Below are 18,889 nucleotides of genomic sequence, written 5' to 3'. Positions count from 1 at the left end.
GTGCCGTCCCTGCCGCAGAGGTCCCTGCGTCCACGCACCCGTCTCAGCCTGGTCACCTGCAGGGGCCACTTTCCAAATGGGGTCCTTGTTGCAGGCACTGGGGGCCGGAACATCAGCGCGTCTTCTCGGGGGGACGACCGACCCACGGCAAGGACAGAGGCTGGATTTAGCTCACAAGCAGCAGAAGAGACAAAAGCAAAACCGATTCCTCTCTGTTAGGACGAGCTTCCTCAGCACAAAACCCAAATGGGCTCAACAAGGTTCCAGTTCCTTGTCAGGTAAACACGGATGGTGCCGGGCTGTGCGGCGCCGGTGACCGTGGATCCTAGCCCGTCGTACTGCCTGCCGGCAGACACTTAACTCTGCCTCTCGGGGCTTCTGTCACTGATGGGGGGCTGGGCACCGCTGTCCCTCGGCTGCCCACGTGGATGTTCCCTCTGACCCCTTTACCAAGAGCCCAGGCCCTTGGCCGCCCAGGTCGCTCCAGGCCGGGTCATCCCTGAGGAGGAAGAGCCGCCGGGCTCCCTGCAACCCTGACCCACAGAAGGGGAGAGAGGAGCCGTCAGTGCAGACTCTGGGCATACGACCCTGTGCCCGATGGTGGCAGCCGTCTCTCTAGGACTCCTGGGCCACAGCCCAAAAACACATTCATCTCCACTGACCTCAAAATGCCACCGAAATGGCCTGCTCTCCTTTTATAAACCCATGAAATAAAAATAGTAAAACTGTAGAAAGCAACGGGAGTTCTGTGCCCTGCACGGAGTCCCGGGAGCCGAGGTGCGGGGGGTGAGGTCGAGGGGCCGGCTCTGAGGGGACACGCGAAGGCAGCTGCCCGGACGGACGCCAGGGAGGGGTGGGGGTGGAACCCAGGCGCACGGGCCCCAGGGCCCTGCAGCAGGACTCCGCGCAGCCTTGGGAACAGCAGGAGGTGGAAACCTCTGTGAGAAGAGCTTCAGACACCTCGTGCCCCTGCACCCGGCGGGAGGGGCGCTCCGCACCGGGGACCCCACTGTGTGGGAGGCAGGAATGCCCCCTGCGGGGCGAGGCCCTCCACCTCCGGTGCCCAAGCTGCTGTGGGCACAGCCTCAGCCCATGTGTGTCCCCTCTGACCTCCAGACAGGAGGGGACCCCCTCCTCCTCCCCTCAAAACCTGCAGCCCAGGACAGGCCTCAGTGGGTGATACTCGGGAGATGGGAATGAGCAGCCCACGATGACCCCCACAGGAGGAAGCCCTAAGTTACACTGGCAGAAAGCAAAGCAGACTTTAACAAAGAAAAGGACTGAGAAAACACATTTCAGGAAAAAGAATGTTCTAATTTGTCCGCAGATAGAAAGGAGCACAAGCCAAGTAATAGGACAGACTCTTCGCAACCTAAGAGAAATCAAAGGAACACGTACTCTTTAAAACAAAGACAAATGAGATAAAAAGTTCAATTGGGAGGTTAGAGGATAAAGTTGAGGAAATCTCTCTTAAATTATAAAACGAGAAAAGAAGACAGTTTTTAAAACCTAGAGAAGGATCCCTGGGACTTGCTAGCCTAACGGGCTAACAGCAGTCTCCAGCAGGTGCGAGAAGAGAGGAGGATGGCGTCCGCTCACACGGAGAGAGCAGGAGAAGCAGCCCCGGGCGCAGGACACCGTCCCCAGGCCGTCCTGCAGGTTCACATGCCCTCCGGGGAGTCCCTCCTGCCTGATGACCCTCCTGCCATGTGTCCCTCTCGCTAGTTCTGGACTGGGGAATTGAAACCCCCCAGTGCTGGGAAGCAGGGGCTTGGCGCCTGTGGCATTGGCATCTGACCACGCACGCCACACCTGTCCCATAAGCGGGCTTGCAGAAGCAGGTGGGACCGTAACTCAGGGCCAGCAGATGTCTGCGCTACAGGCCCTGTGGCACCAACCAGATCTGCTCGCTTGCAAGTGAGACGTGAGCCGCCGACACCACCGTACCCAGTCAGTCTGAGGCCTGCGCCTCGAGATGTCCCCCCAGCCTCCCCAGGTAGCCAGCAGCTGTCAGCTTGCTCGCAAGCCCAGGGGCCCTCCCGTAGACAAACCCTGCCCCCACACCTTTATAACCACGCCTCCTGGAAACCTTCCCTTATTTCGCTCTCTCCAGCTGTAAGATTCTCCTGAAGGAGGTCCTGTGGGCCCAGTCCTGTGAGCCGGTCCTGACCGAAGGTCTCCCTCCCTCTGTCCTTCTGAAGCACTTGCCTGTAGCCCACCCTGTTCTGGGCGCCGGGGCTGGAGCTGGATGGCTCGGGGCCACCCGTTAGCTGCATCTTTCCAAATCCCCACTCAGAGCAATGCAGTTTTACTTAGAGGAGTTTCTGGAACATGCTGGGCCCTCGGGGTCCACTCCTCGAAGGGGAGGGCATGAGTCCTGCAGCCATCTGGGCCCCCAGGAGCCGGCACACCACGACGCAAGGTCAGCACAAGCCCCAGGGAGAGCCCACGGACCTGCCCGGCACCCAGGTCAGTGCCGGGGGCCCTTCCACGTCGGCCCCATGTGGACCGTGCTGTCCCTGAGCCCGGGCGGGCATGCTTGAACAAAGCGCGTTGCTCCGTGGGCCTGTCTCTGCCCGATTCGGTGTCCCAGCTCCAGCGAGTGTCTCTGGGAAGGACGCCACCCTCCGCATCCCTGGTCTGCCCTTTTGTTATCTCAAAACCAAGAGAAACGAGGGAAGACTAAACCAGGTTCTGCAGGTCAGCGCGTTCCGGAAGCCCGTGTTTCTGTGGTGTTCAGAGGCTGCTGTCGTGCTCAAGTCTGGGGCTGGCCTTCTGGGTGCCCATGGGAGGACCTGAGTGTGTCCCCTCCGCTGGCTTCACTCTACTGATCTCTCCCCTTTGTGGACCTGCGTCCACACACCGCGGCATCACTGACGCCTGACCACCTTCTTCTCAGGGCAGAGAGTCAGGCTGGAAGGACATGGCCCCTGGGGAGCAGCCCCGATGGTCACAGACAGAGAAGACCCCAGACTGCCAACTGGCCGGGGCCACTGGTGCTGGCCCAAGAGTCGGGGGCCAGAGATAGGCCAGCAGGGCTGGGGGGCAGACACGGACACCAACCAACAGCCCTGGCCGACCTGGGGCACGGAGTCCTGAGAAGACAGGGGAGGCCGAAGAGAGGGACCTGCCAGTCCTGGGGACGGACACCGTGAGTCCGAACCAGCAGCAGCAGACGCGGATCCTAGATGCAGCTCCCAGCTGACGGGTCCCGGGAAGAGGGAGCAGGCTCGAGAAGACTCAGCCTCTCTGGGGCCCTCTGGAGCAGCTCCCAGACACAAGCCTCTCACCGACGGCTCATCAGAGACAACGTGGACGTTGCTGTGAACCGTGAGAGGAAATCTGCGTAGACATACTTAGGAAGCGTCCGCGCATCGACGTAGGCAATACTTGTGTTGCTGGCAGCAGTGTAATCTGCACTGTGGTGGGCTTCGGGAGGACACAGGTGGAGAGCTCTGGCCAGGGGCCGCCTGGCACCTAGTGACGGATGAAACGTGTAGGATGGAAACACACATGTAATCCTGGACACACAGCCATGTGCATGTGTGTCATTTCCATGTCACGAGGGCCAGGGGCCCCCTCAGGTGGTGGCCGGAGAGGGGGAGCCCCCAGGGGCAGGTGGGATGCAGCCCAGGCTCAGGGCCATGGGGGGTGCCCAGGGTGCAGAATCGTCCTCCACGCATGCACAGCCCGAAAGGGAAGGACGGGGGAGCCGTCCTGGGAACACAGTCGTCAGCGGCTCGGACCCGTACCCAGGACAGAGAGCACCCCCAGAGGGCCCGTGTTAGCGACATACGGGCAGCGGGGCCTTCTGCAAAGAGGCTGCAACCTTGATGTTGGCAGCAAATGTGAGATCACGGTACTGGGGTCCTGTCTGGGCGCCTGCACCCACCCCCCAGTGATGTACCGGGACAGGAGGGGCAGGAGAAGCTGGGCTGAGTCTGGGCTGAGCTCACCCGCGCCTCCTCCATCTCTATGTCTAAAATCCGATCCTCCTCCAGGCCGTGTGCCAGTCCGGCACTTGCCGTAGTCGGGACGATGTCTAAGGCCAGAGAGTCGCTCCCTCCAAACTCCAGGCGGCCCCGGGAGCACACGGTCAAGGGGTGTCCTCTCGGCCGGCCCCAGAGCCTGGCTGCCGCGATTTCCTCGGAGGCCCCATTCGGCCTGTGTCCCCGCAGAACTGCCCTGAGCCCACAAGCAGAGACAGCCGCCCTCGTGTGCGGGGAGTGGGCCAGGCCGCATCCACCACACGGGCCTTTTGCCAGCAGCCGGCCTGACCAAACGCCTGCGCGGCCCTCCTCGCCCGACTCTCCTGAGACCCCCAACTCATGCCACCTTGTCTTGTCCCCAGCTTGTCGGGATGCCCGCGAGCCACATCGGCCATGAAGAAGGCGAAGCTGTCGGGGGAGCAGATGCTGACCATCCGGCAGCGGGCCAGCAACGGTGAGCGCCCCTCCCCCGCTGGGTGCCACAGCCTTGGCCCCGACTCCTCGGGCACGGCCAGAGCCCCTGACCCACGGTTGCGATGTCTCTACTTCGAAAGCTGGGGCACGGTCATTCCGGCCACAACTAAGAAGCCTGTCCCCTCGGCTGGGGGGGGGCCCAAACCCATCACTCGTCGGGACCCCTAACAGTCCAGGGACTTGCTCCCCAGAACTCCGGCAGCTCCCTCTCGTGTCTCGGCCCCCAGGTCCTCCTGCAGGGCCTGAGTCCGGGACGCACTCCTGTCCCTCTGTGCTCAGCTTCCCAGTCCTGACCACTTGCAAGCACCCCTCCCACCACATGCCTGTGGGCGGCCCGGGGTGCGGAGTGCAGGGTCCCCCGGGGTGCAGAGTGGGGAGGGCAGGGGAGCTGCTGACTGGGTGCTGGGGGGACCCCGTGGGACGTCCCTCTGGGGCCTGCGGAAAGAGCATCACAGGCAACCACTCAGCAAACTGGGCCTTGAAGGGTAGGAGCGGGGACCCCTCCTCAGCATTCGGAGGCCGCTGGGAGCCGGGAGCCAGCGCGGAGCTGGGCTGACCGGTGCGGGGCCGGCCAACGGCAAGCTGGGGTGGCAAAGGCCCGGGACAGGCGCCGCCCTCCCTGCGGGCTCATCAGAGCAGCAAGCACCGTGGGGCCTGGGTCATGCCTGGGCAGAGTCCCTGGACCCATCCCTGGAGCCCCGTGCCCGGCTCCTCCCCCGTGGACCCGGGCCTCACGCTTAGGCTCTACCTGAGGCCGCCGCCCTCGCAGGAAGGCCAGGGGGTCTGGGGCCCCTGATGTTCATGACAGGTCCTGACCACAGCTCGGGGCCTCTGGGCGTGCCCAGCACTGAATAGCCCTTCCTGTGTGGCTGACCACGGACGGAAGATGGCCTGGGCCACAGTGTTTGCATCCTGCGGCGTGGACACCAGCATCCCGGCTTCTGCTCGAAGGGCACTGGTGCCGGAGGCCAGAGCCCGATTAGAGGGAGCGCTGCCCCCAGACGTTCTGGGACCCCTGGGGCACCCACAGGCCTGAGGCCCCACGAGGGACCGCCGCCGTGACATGTCAGGCCCATCCTCACCGCTCTGGGCCATCACAGGGCAGCGCTCATGGCCGGGAAGACACCGCCACCAAGACTCTTTCCAGCCCACCCTGCGTGGCCCATCACCCCAGACAGCCCTGCGTCCACGCAGACTCCGTGGGCCAGTGCGTCCGCTTGGTCAGCTTCTGATTCGTCTGGGAGGGAGGCGGCGGGAGTGGGAAAGAAACACGGGCGGATCACGCACAATGAGGAGCGGCCGTCCCCTGGGCGGGCAGTCGTGGCACACGCGTCTCAGGGCGTCCGAGGCCAGGTCTTTCCCAAGGGGCAGGGGAGTCCAGAGTTCTCTCTCTGGCAGTGCCAGGCACACAGCTTCAGAACCAGTGAGCTCTCGTGGATGAGAACGGCGGTGTGTACCGCCTCCCGGGAAGCGCCAGGACGCCCCGTCCCATGGGGAACCACACGCCCACTGGTCTGCACCCCGACACAGGAGGCCTGATTCGGGGCTCAGGGCCGGAGCCTGGCTCTCTGTGGTAGGCTCCGGGGTGCATGTGTGTGCGGCGAGGACACTCGTGTCCCAGAGCCTGGGTCCAGGCTGCAGCCTGTTGCTTCCCGTCTGCACAGACCTTCTTCACACAGGGACCAGAGTCCTTCTGGAGCCCACTTGGTTCAGTGCCAGGGCTGTGGCGTGGAACATGGACAGTCCGGACCTGCTGGCGCCACGTTGGCCGACTCACGGGCAGCACGCGCCGCTGCTGGGAACGAGGCCTGAGCACCGCACTTTCCTCAGCAGCTCTGCTCCTCCTTCAGAACCTGGTCGTGGTGCTGCCTCCCTCTCGCTGGCCCTCGTCGGGATCTTGAGTGTAGGACCCTCCTGTTGCTTTTACACATCCGTAACGAAGGTGCCGGAAGCGCCCCCCGCTCCACGTCCTGGCCTGCACTGAGCGACAGGACCTCAAGGAAGCCTCCACTCGGTCGGCAGAGCCGTTGCAGCCAAGCTGCCCCTGCGCTGGGCTTCTGGCTCCTTCTGTCGAGTGAACGCCTGCTTGGACAGGAGCAGTTCTAAGTGTCCTTGAGGCTCTGAAACCCCTTGTCCGTGCTTCCTGCCCTCCTCCTCCTCCTCGTTCTGACTCTTCAAGCTTCGAGAAGAGTCTGGTCTCCTCTGCTCCCACACAAGGTCGCTGTGATCTCGTCTCCCACTGAGCGGTCTCCCAGAGCAGCCGCCACTCCGAAGCCCCTGCCGTCCCTGCCCCCCAGCTCTGTGCTGGTTCTTCATTGGTTTTTACCAAGAAGGAAATGAGATAATCCCTCCTTTTGCTTTCTTATATTCTCATGGAGGACAGGGTGCTGGGGGAAAGGACTGTGACTTCTGTCACCTGCGTAGGCAGTTACAGACGTCTAGCTCTCCCTGAGCCTCCCGAGAGGAGGGTGTTGCCCTGGGACACAGGCATCCGTGAGCTGGCCAAGGCGCTGGCTCCCGGGGCGCAGCCACTTTCTCCCTCACACTCCCAGGTCTGGTGTGCTCCCCTGTCCAGGAGCGGGCCTTGTGCTGAGCCCTGGGCCCTTCGGGGGTCCGAAGGGCAGATGCACATTCATGGCTTCAAGGAGATTCATTTCCAGACACTCAGATTCCTCTCGATGCCTGACCCCGGGGACGGAGGGTCCGTCCACCTCTTGCCAGTTCTCTCCCTGCCCCTTACGGTGAGCTGCCCGCCCGATCTCCTCGGGAGGGAGGCTGCAGAGTTGGGCGCAAGTGCCTCCTGGCACCCGACAGGAGCGGCCTTTATGGCCGAGCTCTGTGGGCACAGCCCAGGAGGGCCGGCACGCAGAGTGAGAGCATGTCTCGGGAGCCGTGTCTGCTCCCGTTTCCCAGAGACGAAATCTCTGACGCAAGCCCGTCGGTCCGTCAAGCGCTCCCAGGAGGGAATTCAGAGATGGGAGAGCGTCATGGGGTCCCTGCTGTCGTTTTATTGGGCTTGAAATGACCTCTCTCAGGCAGCGGATCTGACCTGCAGACCGGCTCGGTGACGGGCCTCGGCTTACGCAGCAGACACCTCTCAGGAATCCTACGGACTGAATGTCTTGGCCCAGGTTCGGATGGACACATATTTAAGGCTGTGCAGCGCACGATTTTGGAGATATATAAAACTATTTAAATTTAGAATAAGAAGTTTAAAGGATAAGACATAAAAAGGAACTCTGTTTTTAATTCTTTAATTCAGCAAAAAATGAGACCCACAGCGCTAGACCACATGCTGTGTTTTTCCTCTTTCTTTTCTTTTTAATGACTTGTCAGCTCCCAGCATGGAGTCCGCAGGACAAAAGCAGCCTGTGCCACTTTTCAGGCCGCTGAGTGCGCAGCCCACGGAGCTCGCAGGTCTCTGGCTTCTCAGACGCCCCGGATGTGCGGCCGGCGTCTCCAGCCGCCACCTGGCAAGTCCCGCTGAGTCAGGGGTCTTCGCACCGAGAGGAAGTGACCTCTCACTCCCGCTGTGTCCGAGGCGCACTTTGCAATGGAGGGTTGAAAGGACTAAGAAAATTCTCATCACGGAACTGTCACGTGGGAAGATACGGATTTCTATCCCACGTCCACCACGGATCAGATGCCGGCTACAAGCCCCCAGCGCCTCAGACCCTCCCCAGGGCGGTTCAGAGATGCGCCCCGCCCTCCGGAGCCCTCCGTCCCAGGTCCTGCGACCTCTGACCCTGCTTCCGGGTTGGTTTCGCATAAAGTTAAAGAGCAAGTAGTCACCGTCGTAGAATGGGCCTCTGAGACGCCAGCCACCCTCCGGGAGATGGCGTGCTCCCCTGGCGCCCCAGTGGACCCGCTCGAAGCTTGCGTCTGCCAGAGTCCTGGCCCAGCCCAAAGGTGCCGACGTTCTGGCTGTTCTGGATGCTTCGCGTCCCCCCAGCGCCTGGATGGAGCACATCCGGCAGCCTGGCAGAGGTGACCCACAACGCCCCCCACCGGTCTCTGGCTTTGGGGTGACCTGGCGCTCTCCAAACCGCCCGTCCCGAAACAAGGTGTTTGGTCTGGGATTCCACGCGTCCACGGCCGGCGCCCGCACACTCGCCTGGTGCTGGGACCTGGCAGGCGTGCGGCGCCGCCATCACCTTTTGCGTCGGGGAGCGACCGAAACCAAATGTCCCGACGGGACGACACGGAGGGTCCAGAGCAGGCGGTCCCTGGAGGAGCCTCCCCAGCCTCCCGCGCAGGATCCCCTGCCGCGGCCTTGGCAAGCCGCAGCGCGTCTGCTCCTGACACGCATGGCCACCGTCCGCGGATACAAGTCCGCGCTCTTCTCTGACGTCTGTAGGAAACGGGTCCGTCTGCCGCTCACTTTCCCGTGGGCAGCGCGTCCGTGTGTGCCGCGGTTAGCAACCCCCGGGGGCTTCTGAGCGAATGAGGAGCGGCGTCTGTTAGAGGAGCGTGGCCCCGGGAGGGCTGCCAGACCTCGGGGCGGGGGCAGACAGGAGGGCAGACCGGCGCCGGGGCTTCCAGAGGCCGAGACCGCACAGCGCGCCGATGCGGGTCCGGTGTCGACGGAGACTCACGCACGCGGCGGAGGCAGAAGGTCTAGGGTCGTTCGGCCTGAAAACCCGAGGAGGGATGACATGAAGAACCTGCTGGGAAGTGGGGTCCAGCACGGCCGGGCTCGGGGCCACACGGGAAACGGCGGCTGCGCCTGGACCGTTTGCAGCTTCGAGGACCGCGTGGCGAGGCCCACTGGGGGCAAAGGCTTAGGAATCTGCACCCTCAGGCCTCAGCTGTGGCAGTGATGTCATCGCCGCCCCCCTCCCGGCACAGGTGTCCCGCCTTCCTGGTGTCACGGCCGGAACTCGCTCAGCCCGATTCCCAAAGGCAGGAAACTGCCGCCGCCTCGTGGTCACAGGCCGGAAGGGAACAGTGAAACAGTGCGTCCCCGAGGAAGGGCTCGCCCCATCGCTGGAGGACTTCCTGGGAGCTGAGAACCGCTTCCGAGGAGGCAGCTGATGGCGACTCCCGTGCCGGGGACACGGCACCCAGGGCCTCTGTGATGGGCCTCGAGACCCAGGCTTGGAATCGGCGGGGGGCGAGGGGGAGGGGGCACAGCCATTTCCTCTGGGCGGGAGGATGAGGGGGGCTTGGCGGGCTCAGGGCCCGTGTGTCCCCATGGGGCTCTCTGGGGTCATTCAGCAGGAAGGACCCGCTCACCTGGCCCCTGCAGGGTCTGGGTCTTGGGCCTTCCCTCCCAGTGGCCGCGCCCCTTCTGTCTGCAGAGCCAAAAAGGGCGTCTGCCTAGGCTCTGTGCCTGTCCCATGGTTTCACAGGAGCGTCCCCACTGCGCCCTGTGACCTGCATCCCGGCTTGTCAAGGGCGGTGGCTCGGCGGACGTCCTGCTCTTCCCTGAGTAACTTCTGCCGCGTGAGACCCGATGGCCAAAATGACCCTGGGTCCGAATCTTTCCCGCCCGGCGTGTCCTACTGCCAGCAAGCAGCCTGGCCGCCTGGCAAGGCCCCCGGGGCACACAGAGGCTGCCACCACCCTACCGGTGTCAGTAGAAACACGTTTCCACGTTCAAACGGAGGAGGAGTTTGCATCAGTGAGAAGTCCTCCGTGCGGAGACCCCTTCGGAAGACACCTAAAACCCGCAGCCGCTGCCACAGTCTTCCCTGCGGTGTGGGCGGAGGTGGCCCTGAGCACACACGGTGTCCGGGACTGACACCCCCCGCCAGTGGCAGCAGAAAGACAGACAGACAGGGAACAGAACCAGGAGGCAGGTGCTGGGCTGCAGCAGGTCCCCACCTGCAGCACGGAGCCGCTCGGGGCCGGGACTCTGGTGGGCCGTCCCGGGAGACCTCACCCTGGCCTGCCGGCGTTCGGCCGTCTCCTCCACGGTCCGGGGCCGTGATCACGAGGAGGGCGGTGGGAGGGATGCACGGACACACAAATTGTCACTGTTCCTTTTTTTGAAATCCAAGAATATATTTTTTCCAGCACATTCACTCCCAAATACAGAAGAGCAAGGAGAAGTAGCTCCGTGCTCGGGTGCGGTAGCCGTAACGCAGCCCCGTCCCCCGTGCAGGCATAGAGAATGATGAAGAGATCAAGCAGCTGGACGAAGAGATCAAGGAGCTGAACGAGTCCAACTCCCAGATGGAGGCCGACATGATCAAACTGAGAACTCAGGTAACAGTGTTTGAAGCCCCCGACGGCAGCCGTACGTGCTGGCCCGGGCCCTGCCAGCCGTCGGCCGCAGGCCTCTCCTGGCTCCCTGTCCCCCTGCCCCCTGCACCTCACAGCCCACATCCTGGTCGCTGGCTGAGGCCAGGGGCTGGGCGGCAGAATGCCGGGTGCTCTGTGGCCACTGCCGCCGGGTTCGCATTGTGCACACGTTCGCGAAATGCCGTCGGTAAGCAGTGCTGCAAACTCAAGTCGCCCATCCCTGCACATGAGCTGCCTTCCTCCCCGGACACAGCAGGCGCTAATGCCCTGTGGTCACTGCCTTAGAAAGAGAGCTGACATTCCCCAGACAAGGGCAGGCCAGCCCCCGGGCAGGGTGGAATATTGCGTGCTCCTGCAGGGGCCTGGCCCACATGTCCAGGGACGGCGGGGCGGGGGGGGGGGGGAGCAGCCTTTACGAAGCACCTACTGGGTGCCTGAGTGTGGGGCTGCGGTGCATAGTCCTACTGTGTGCTCACCATGGTGAGCCAGATAAGCACCCTCTTCCTCATATTATACACGTGGTAACTCCTTCAGCTAAGCCAAGGTGGATGGCCAAGCTGCTGCCTCTCAGTCTCCCATCCCTGAGTCCCATGCAGTGCCCCAGGCTCCCTGGCACCTTTCCCGGAGCAGCCCAGGATCCCGGTGCCACATGGGCTCTGAGATTAGGCCCTCACGGCACCGCCATCACAGGCACAGGTAAGGCGAGGCACTTCTATCCTGGAAGAAAGAGGGGGTCCGTGCGCCCCTCCCTGCAGACCCCTCCTGGCCGCCGACAGTGTGGCTGGCAGGAGTCCAGGTCTGGCCCAGCCTCAGATGCCAGGTCGTGGTCACAGCTCTGCCACGGGCTGGTTCTGTCTGCTGGGCGCCCCAGCTCAGGGAGGCGCATCTCCGGCTGTGTCCCCAGCAGAACGCCTGAAAGGCAGCCCGTGGTGCCCGTGAGTGGGAAGGAAGCCCAGACGGCGGGCGCTCTCTACTGGGCGCGACTGTTCTGGGGGTCGCTCTCACACCCAACTCCTCGCCCACGGCAGCCCCGTTCCGTGCCGGTCGCAGGGTCGGCACGCTCACCTGCCCAAAGGCTCACCTGGCACAGGTGGGAAGTTTCCGTAGCATCTATCCACATGCACGGCTGCGATCAGCCCGTGGCCGGGGCTCTCAGGAGGGGCTGGCCCCGAGAGGACTCCAGGGCCAGCCACACAGACGCCCGGGAGTCCCCATCAGCGGCGACGCATTTCACCGGATTCTGAGAAACACAGTCCCTGGCGTTTATCCTGCTCACGGGGGCGGCAGCCCTCAGACCTCAGCACCTCCGTCCTCGGCACCCTGAGGCGCAGAGCCCCTCTTCTGTGCAGGTGCCGGGCCGCAGCCTGCCCGGCGCCCACTTCTGACAAAACGCACTGGTGCCCCCCGGGAAACGAGTCTGCTCCGCGGGGCTCTCCCATCCTGGGACTGGGGTTGCCCTGGGGGCTGCCCCCAGGGTCAGGGGCCCGACCCGAGCTCCCCAGGGCCCCCCCAGACGCACTGGCTCCTGTCACCCCCTCCAGCCCCAGTCGCTTCGTCCCCGTGTAGGTTGCCACGGGCCTTACATGGCTTTTTGACATCGACGTGAATACGTGCTTCTCCAGACATCGGCTCACCTCAATGTCAAAAGTGAATTTTAAGCGTTGCTGTGTGTTCTCGCTGTCCTGGCTGACGTCCCTCTGGGGACTGCCCTTCTCTGACAGGCCAGTGTCTTCAAGGGACGGGAGGGTGCTGGGCTGTGTGGTTCCCAGGGCCAGAAGGGCGCAGCAGGTCAGGACGGACAGGCAGGGGTGAGCCCCTGGGACGCAGTGTCAGCTCCGCGGCAGAGTGCTCCTGCCCGTTCCCGCAGCCCCCGGCAGGCACAAGGCGCCCAAGGACAACGAGGCTGTGGCCTCCATAGCCCACTTACCGGTCAGCCCCAGAGCACCTCTGCCTTCTAACCCTTGGCGTCCCACTTATCTCAGAAAGTGCTGGAAGGTTGAGGTCTTGAAGCAGGGCTTTCTGCGGCCTCTGCGGCCCTCACTCCAGTCCGGGGGCAGAGCCCACAGGGCAGGACCTTCCTTCACAGACACCTTCTACCAGAGCCGGCGCGGACCTGTCTGACGGCATTACCGCAACAGCCAAACCCACGATGGCTCTAGCAGAGATTAGAGAGGACAGCATCTCCCTCCTCCACTTCCACAGCCCCTCCCCGAGCAGGAGCAGGGTGAGCCCTGTGCTCTCGCTGCTGGGGACAGGGAGACAGGGGCTAGGGGCAGGGAGACAAGGCCTGGGGTCAGGGAGATAGGGCCTGGGGGCAGGGAGGCAGGGTCTGGAGGCATGAAGGCAAGGGCTAGTGGCGGGGAAATAGGGCCTGGGGGCAGGGAGACAGGGCCCGGGGTCAGGGAGATAGGGCCTGGGGCAGGGAGACAGGGCCTGGGGGCGGGGAGACTGAGTCTGGGGGCAGGGAGACCAAGGCTGGAGGCAGGGAGACAGGGCCCGGGGGCGGGGAGACAGGAGCTGGGGGGCCAATCCAGGAGGTTTCGGGGTATCTCACTATAGTTGGGACCCTGGCTGGAACAGAAATGCGGAATGACCTGTGTCTTCTTGAGGCAAACACTGTGCACGCCTCTCCAGGAGTTGCTCTTGGGACAAGGATTGTCATTTCTGTTTTTGAGAACAACCCAGAACAACCCACTGCCTCACCTAGCCCAAGTGAAGCCAGCAGCACCCCACTGAGCCCCACATCTTGGCCCCTGAGAAAGCACCAGGCAGGGGATCCCATCCATGAGAGTCGGGGTTGGGGGCTGACGAGGTTCAGGTGACTCAGGAGAAAGGCAGCTTCCTGGGAGGGACTGAGTCTACTTCTCCATTTCCCGGGCCCTAATGGTGTCCTCGGTCCTCACACCCAGTTGGCTGTGTCCTGGCTGTGTGTTTGCTCCCTGAGGCCCAGGCAGGTCAGGGCAGCTCCCCTTCACCTGCCCTGTGCACCGGGCTGTCAGCCCTGGTCACCTGGCTGCAGGGGGGCAGGACAGCTAGATTCCCTCTGGCCAATACCAGGAAGCCAAGGAGGCCCGCCTGGAGGCAGGTGTGAGGCCGGTCCTCACCTGCAGATAAAGAGGGCATCATCAGAGGACCGGCAGGGACCGGCTGGCCACAGACATGAACACAGGGCTCTGGGCACCTGTGACCTAGATGGTGACCCGCCTCCCAAGTGAACTACAGTTCGGGACTTAGTGGCGGCAGATTTAGATCTGGGCTGGAGGGAGTTGGCCTCCACCAGGGGTCACAGTGGTGGACAGGGAGGTCAGCCCCTGACAGGCCAGATAGCAGAACTGGTGAACGTTGAGTAATAGTGGACAGGGCCGGGAGCCGCTCCCCAGAAAGACGAGCCCCACCGTCCAGTTACCGACCTTTCCATGGAATGAATCAAAGCGTAAACACCAAACCCTTCAAATGATCAGCTCTGGCCGAGGAAGTCTTTTCTTTTCTTTTTTTTTTAAGATTTTATTTACTTATATGATGGACAGAGATCACAAGTAGGCAGAGAGGCAGGCAGAGAGCGAGGAGGAAGCAGGCTCCCCGCTGAGCCGAGAGCCCGATGCGGGGCTCGATCCCAGGACCCTGAGATCATGACCCAAGCCAAAGGCAGAGACTGAACCCACTGAGCCACCCACGCGCCTCGCACGGAAGTCTTTTTGTTCGAGCAGAAAGGTTTATTTCTTGTCACGGGGACACCGTGTCCCACCTCCTGTTACATGTCCCCCAAATCTGTGCGTTCCAGATCACCACGATGGAGAGCAGCCTGAAGACCATCGAGGAGGAGAACAAAGTGATCGAGCAGCAGAACGAGTCTCTTCTCCACGAGCTGGCCAACCTGAGCCAGTCCTTAATTCATAGTCTAGCTAATATCCAGCTGCCACACATGGTAAGTGACTAGGGGCGCGACGCCGGGCGCCTGGCGGCCCCCCGCACTGCACGGCGTGAGGTAGATGTCCGTCTCTGTGTCCGTGGCTCTCCACACTGTGGGTGGCTGCGGTCACTGCCCCAGACGGCACCGCTGAGCGCTGGAGGTGTCGGGGGGGCAGGGCCCCTGCACTCCGTGGGGTGAATTCCGCTCTCGGCCCTGGTAGGGCCATGTCCGTAGCGTAAAGACAGCGGCGTCCTGCTGTGATGCCCTTTTGTGCTGATGTGCATTTCCTATTAAGAAAATGAAAGTTGTGTATGAACCACTATTTAATATCTCGTAGGATCCAATCAATGAACAAAACTTTGATGCATACGTGACTACTTTGACGGACATGTATACAAATCAAGACCGTTATCAGAGCCCAGAAAATAAAGCCCTTCTGGAAAACATAAAGCACGCTGTCCGAGGAATCCAGGTGTGACCGTCTGCGAGAGGCGGGGTCTCGCTTGCACGGGGCCCCGGGCTCCGCGCTGCCAGACGCACCGCGAGTGTCAGATTCTCATTTCTGTTCGAATCAGTGTCATGCTTACGAGACTTCATGATGATTTTCTGTCTTGCTTTAAAGATAGTTCCCGCAGAATAGTTTTTGGATACATTCCCATTTTGTACGTTTTCATATGCGCTGACGTAGTGTGACGTTTCTAGCTGCTAATCTCTGCACACCTGGGGGCTGTGTGTTTCTGAAGAGGTGAGCCCATCACAATAAATAGAGTGTCAATTCTTTTTAATGCTTTAGTGATTCAATGTTTTAGTATTTTGAACTGAAATGGACAAAAACAAACAAAAAAACCCACAGCTTTGAATGATCATGTGGTGGCCTTGCAGCCACTGTGGAAAAACATCCTCATTTTGCCTCATGTTGGAGGATTTTATGGAATTAAGAAATACATTTTGTGTGCATATTGTTTCATAGCAAGAATCGGTTGCAAAAAAAATGCTTTATTTTTGAACAATGCTTGGAAATATTATGTGATTTTTTTTGTTGTTGTTCGTTTGTTTTAGGAGGATGGTGTATGGTGGGGGCACTAAGTGAGGTTTTTTCCGAGGAAGTGGTATATGGATTCACTGTAAGAAAGGAGATAAGTAATTTATTGTAAGACGACATCAAGCCATGGGAATCTGGCAGAAGATTCCAAGCAGCGGAAACAGCACTTTTAAGTTCACTGCTGAGCATTATGTGGTGGGACTCTGGGCACGTCCGCGCAGACGGGCTGGTGAGAGGTGGGCCACGGAGAGGTCCGTTGCGGGGTCCGTAGACGTTGGAGCAGCCGTCCCCATCTCCCCGAGCGCGTGCTGCCCCTCAAACTGCCCGTCAAGGCCATGGCGTGTGTCCCGCAGAACCTGTGTGCTCTCATTTATGTTCAAAACTCATTTAAGAGTATTTATGCCCCCCCCCGCCCCGCTTTTAAAAATGATCACTGTTGTCGTGGCTGTAAATTTCTCTCCCCATCTGGGTGAGGCCCACGGTGCGCCACTCCGTGACCACGGTACACGCCACTCCGTGAGCTACTGCACGCGCTTTCCGCGGGGCTGGGGGCTGACGGCAGCGCAACGGGACCCCCGGGCCGAGGCTGGCCCGGCCCGTCCCCGGCAGTCCCCAGAGCCCGGCAGTCCAGTCCCCAGCAGAGCACGGCGCAGACGACCCTCCTGTTCCGCCTCCCCCGGAGACTGGCTGACCGCAGGGCTTAGCCTTGCTGTCTGATCTGTCACGACCTACTCTAAGAATGAATGCAATCAGATTTTCAGAGTAATTCTCTACACTTGAGCACTTTTTTGCTTTACACTAGGTCATCTTAGACTCGCCTACACTTGGAGGTTCCATTGTTTTCTTCCAGTGACTGCACTATGTGTACGCGTCAGACCACTTCTGATGGCCGCGTCCCCCGCCCCTTCCGAGTAGTCCCTAGGACGGCGTGTTGTGTTTTCTGGTGTTGACTTGAGTTACATGTGACAGCATCTCTTCCTTCCATGTCTTGATGTTATGCAGGAAGTACAGAAGTACTTTAAAATTTTGTTATGAAAAAAAAAAAAGATGGGTTTTGTAAAAATTTAAAAAAATATTTTTAGCAGAACAGGACTTACAGGGTCATTGTCCCCACAACGTGCCAGTCGACTATTTGCACTTACCTTGTCCTCTATATCCGTACGGAGGTGTGCAATTCCTGGGGTCAGCGGCCTCGCGAGGCTGGCCCCGACGGAGGAGGGCGCCCGCACGGCTGACCCGACCATGTTGCTCCGGGAGATTACAGGGATCCCACAGCAAACTCTCTGATACAATCCTCGACCTCGGTGTACATATGTGTATAAGTCAGCGTCCGTCCCGGCGGCACTTTATGCGGCTCACTGTACAAACGCTTACCGTTTCCCACGAGGACTTGAATCACGAGCTGGGACGACGAGGTCACCCCCGGGGCTCGGCAGCGGCGTCCCCGAGAGCGCCCCTTCCTGCGCCGCGACGCGTGGTAGCTGCCGTGCTCAGAATTGCCTTTTCGAGAGCTGAAGCCAGGTGCTTCTTGTCCCCTGATGCCCGGGACCCCGTCGGGGGCCTCCCGCAGGGGCCCGCCGGTCCCTTGGGCACGTATGCATTTCCCCCGCCGCGTCGTGTCTCAGCTTTTTGCCGATATAGTAATGCTTTTAGTAGAGTGGTAGGTAGTGTCAGTTCCGGACTCTTCGCGTCACCACCGATGTACAACGGAAAGGGGTTCTAAGCACAAGTCCGCTGCTCATCTAACGTTGGTACATACTCTCAAATCAGAAGTTATCTGTGACGACTATATATAGGGTCACAAAGTGTCACATATTAGAATGCTGACCTTTCACATGGAATTATTGTGAGTCTCAGAGTCTATTTATTCTAACTTATTGTTCATGACCATTTCTAAGTTAATTTAAGTAATCATTTATTAAGACAGAATTTTGTATAAATATTTATTGTGCTCTCTGTGGAACTGAAGTTTCATTTATTTTTGTACGACACGGCATGGGTTGTGGACACTTTGATTTTGCTATAAATGTGTGGAATCACGAGTCGCAGTGACACTTCATTTTTAAATTGTGAACTTTGTACAAATTTTGTCATGCTGGATGTTAACACATCTTACTCTAAATAAAAACGGTGTTGCCACATTTGTAGCACGAGAATCTCTACCCGGGCTCTGCGTCTTCACTTGAGTCGGGAAGCGCTGTGTGGGGCCCGCGCGCGGCCTCTCGCACCGGATCTGGGCGGGGGCGCGCCCTCCCTGAAGGCAGGGGGCTGGGAGACGTCCCGGACCCCCGCAGGCCTCTGGGAGGCCCCCTGCCCCTCGCTTGTGCAGAGAGTCGCTCTGCCACCTTTGCACGTGGGAAGACGCGTCCCGTCGGGCAGCAGGTCTCTCCCCAGAACAGGGACGTCCTCCGACAGGAGCGCGGGACAGCTCCCGTGTGTGACAGGACGTCCTCCCAAGTGACCGTGTGTCCCCACGCTCCGGCTGAGCCCACGGTGTCCTTTACGGGCCTCCCTCCTCTGGTGTCCCGGAGCGGCGCGGCTGCCCTCGGCGCTCACGCCCCTTGTCCTTTACTCCTGGGCGGCCCCTGGGCCCTCCTCGGGCCGCCGGGGCAGGAAGGCACGTTGGTTTGCAGACCCTGCCTAGGCTGACCCACGTCCTGGGTGCTCGGGGGCCTGAGCGATCTCCCCTCCTGCTTCTGGGGGCCCATGACTGGCCCTGGGTGCCTCATATCCGTTGCTTCCTCCAAGCTGTGAGCAAGGACCACCCTCAAGACTTGAATTCCCAAACACGACGTACAGCGAATTTCCCACTCCCCTTCATCTGCGCTAGGAAAAGTCACCCTTTAAAATTCCAGAAACACCCTAGTAATAGACACAACCCCCAAAACACAACATTTGAGGAAGAGGCCCGGTCATCTTGGTCAAACCCCAGTGTATCCCCGGCGGGTCCTCTACCTCCCCGAGACTGAAGGCCACCTGGTACCCGCAGCTGGTGCCGTCCGAGATCCTGCGGGTGACGGCTTGGCCAGCCTCATCACGGGGACTAAGGAGAGGGAGGGGCGGCCGCGCTCAGACCTGGGGGCCGCTCTGTTCCAGGCCCTGCCTTTAGGGCCAAGTGGAGTTAAAGCGGAAGGGGGCGGGTCCACGAGGTGCTGTCTGTGACTTAAGTCTGTCAACCTGATTCCCGAGAAATCACTTGTCTCAGGGGCAACATGGCAGAGTTGTTCT

General features: G+C 60.9%; 1 protein-coding gene across 12 annotated transcripts in view; it reads left to right on the top strand.

Moving 5' to 3' along the window:
- Window positions 1–17,817, top strand: part of MYT1L (myelin transcription factor 1 like) — a 393,093-nt gene extending 375,276 nt beyond the window's left edge. For 10 of the 12 annotated variants that reach the window (XM_082745766.1, XM_082745762.1, XM_082745764.1 and 7 more), the window contains exons 22-25: window positions 4,352–4,443; window positions 10,570–10,679; window positions 14,491–14,634; window positions 14,957–17,817. In XM_082745766.1, coding sequence (XP_082601892.1) covers window positions 4,352–4,443; window positions 10,570–10,679; window positions 14,491–14,634; window positions 14,957–15,097 — 487 coding nt within the window. In that variant the 3' untranslated portion in view covers window positions 15,098–17,817. The remainder of the gene's footprint in view (window positions 1–4,351; window positions 4,444–10,569; window positions 10,680–14,490; window positions 14,635–14,956) is intronic. The other 2 variants (XM_082745760.1, XM_082745768.1) reach the window with 1 other exon arrangement.
- The last annotated feature ends 1,072 nt before the right edge of the window (window positions 17,818–18,889 follow it).

This window comes from Mustela nivalis (assembly GCF_964662115.1).
Source record: "Mustela nivalis genome assembly, chromosome: 8".
NCBI lineage: Eukaryota > Metazoa > Chordata > Mammalia > Carnivora > Mustelidae > Mustela > Mustela nivalis.
Note: the sequence above shows the minus strand (reverse complement) of the source record. Positions and strands in the feature narration are given on the sequence as shown.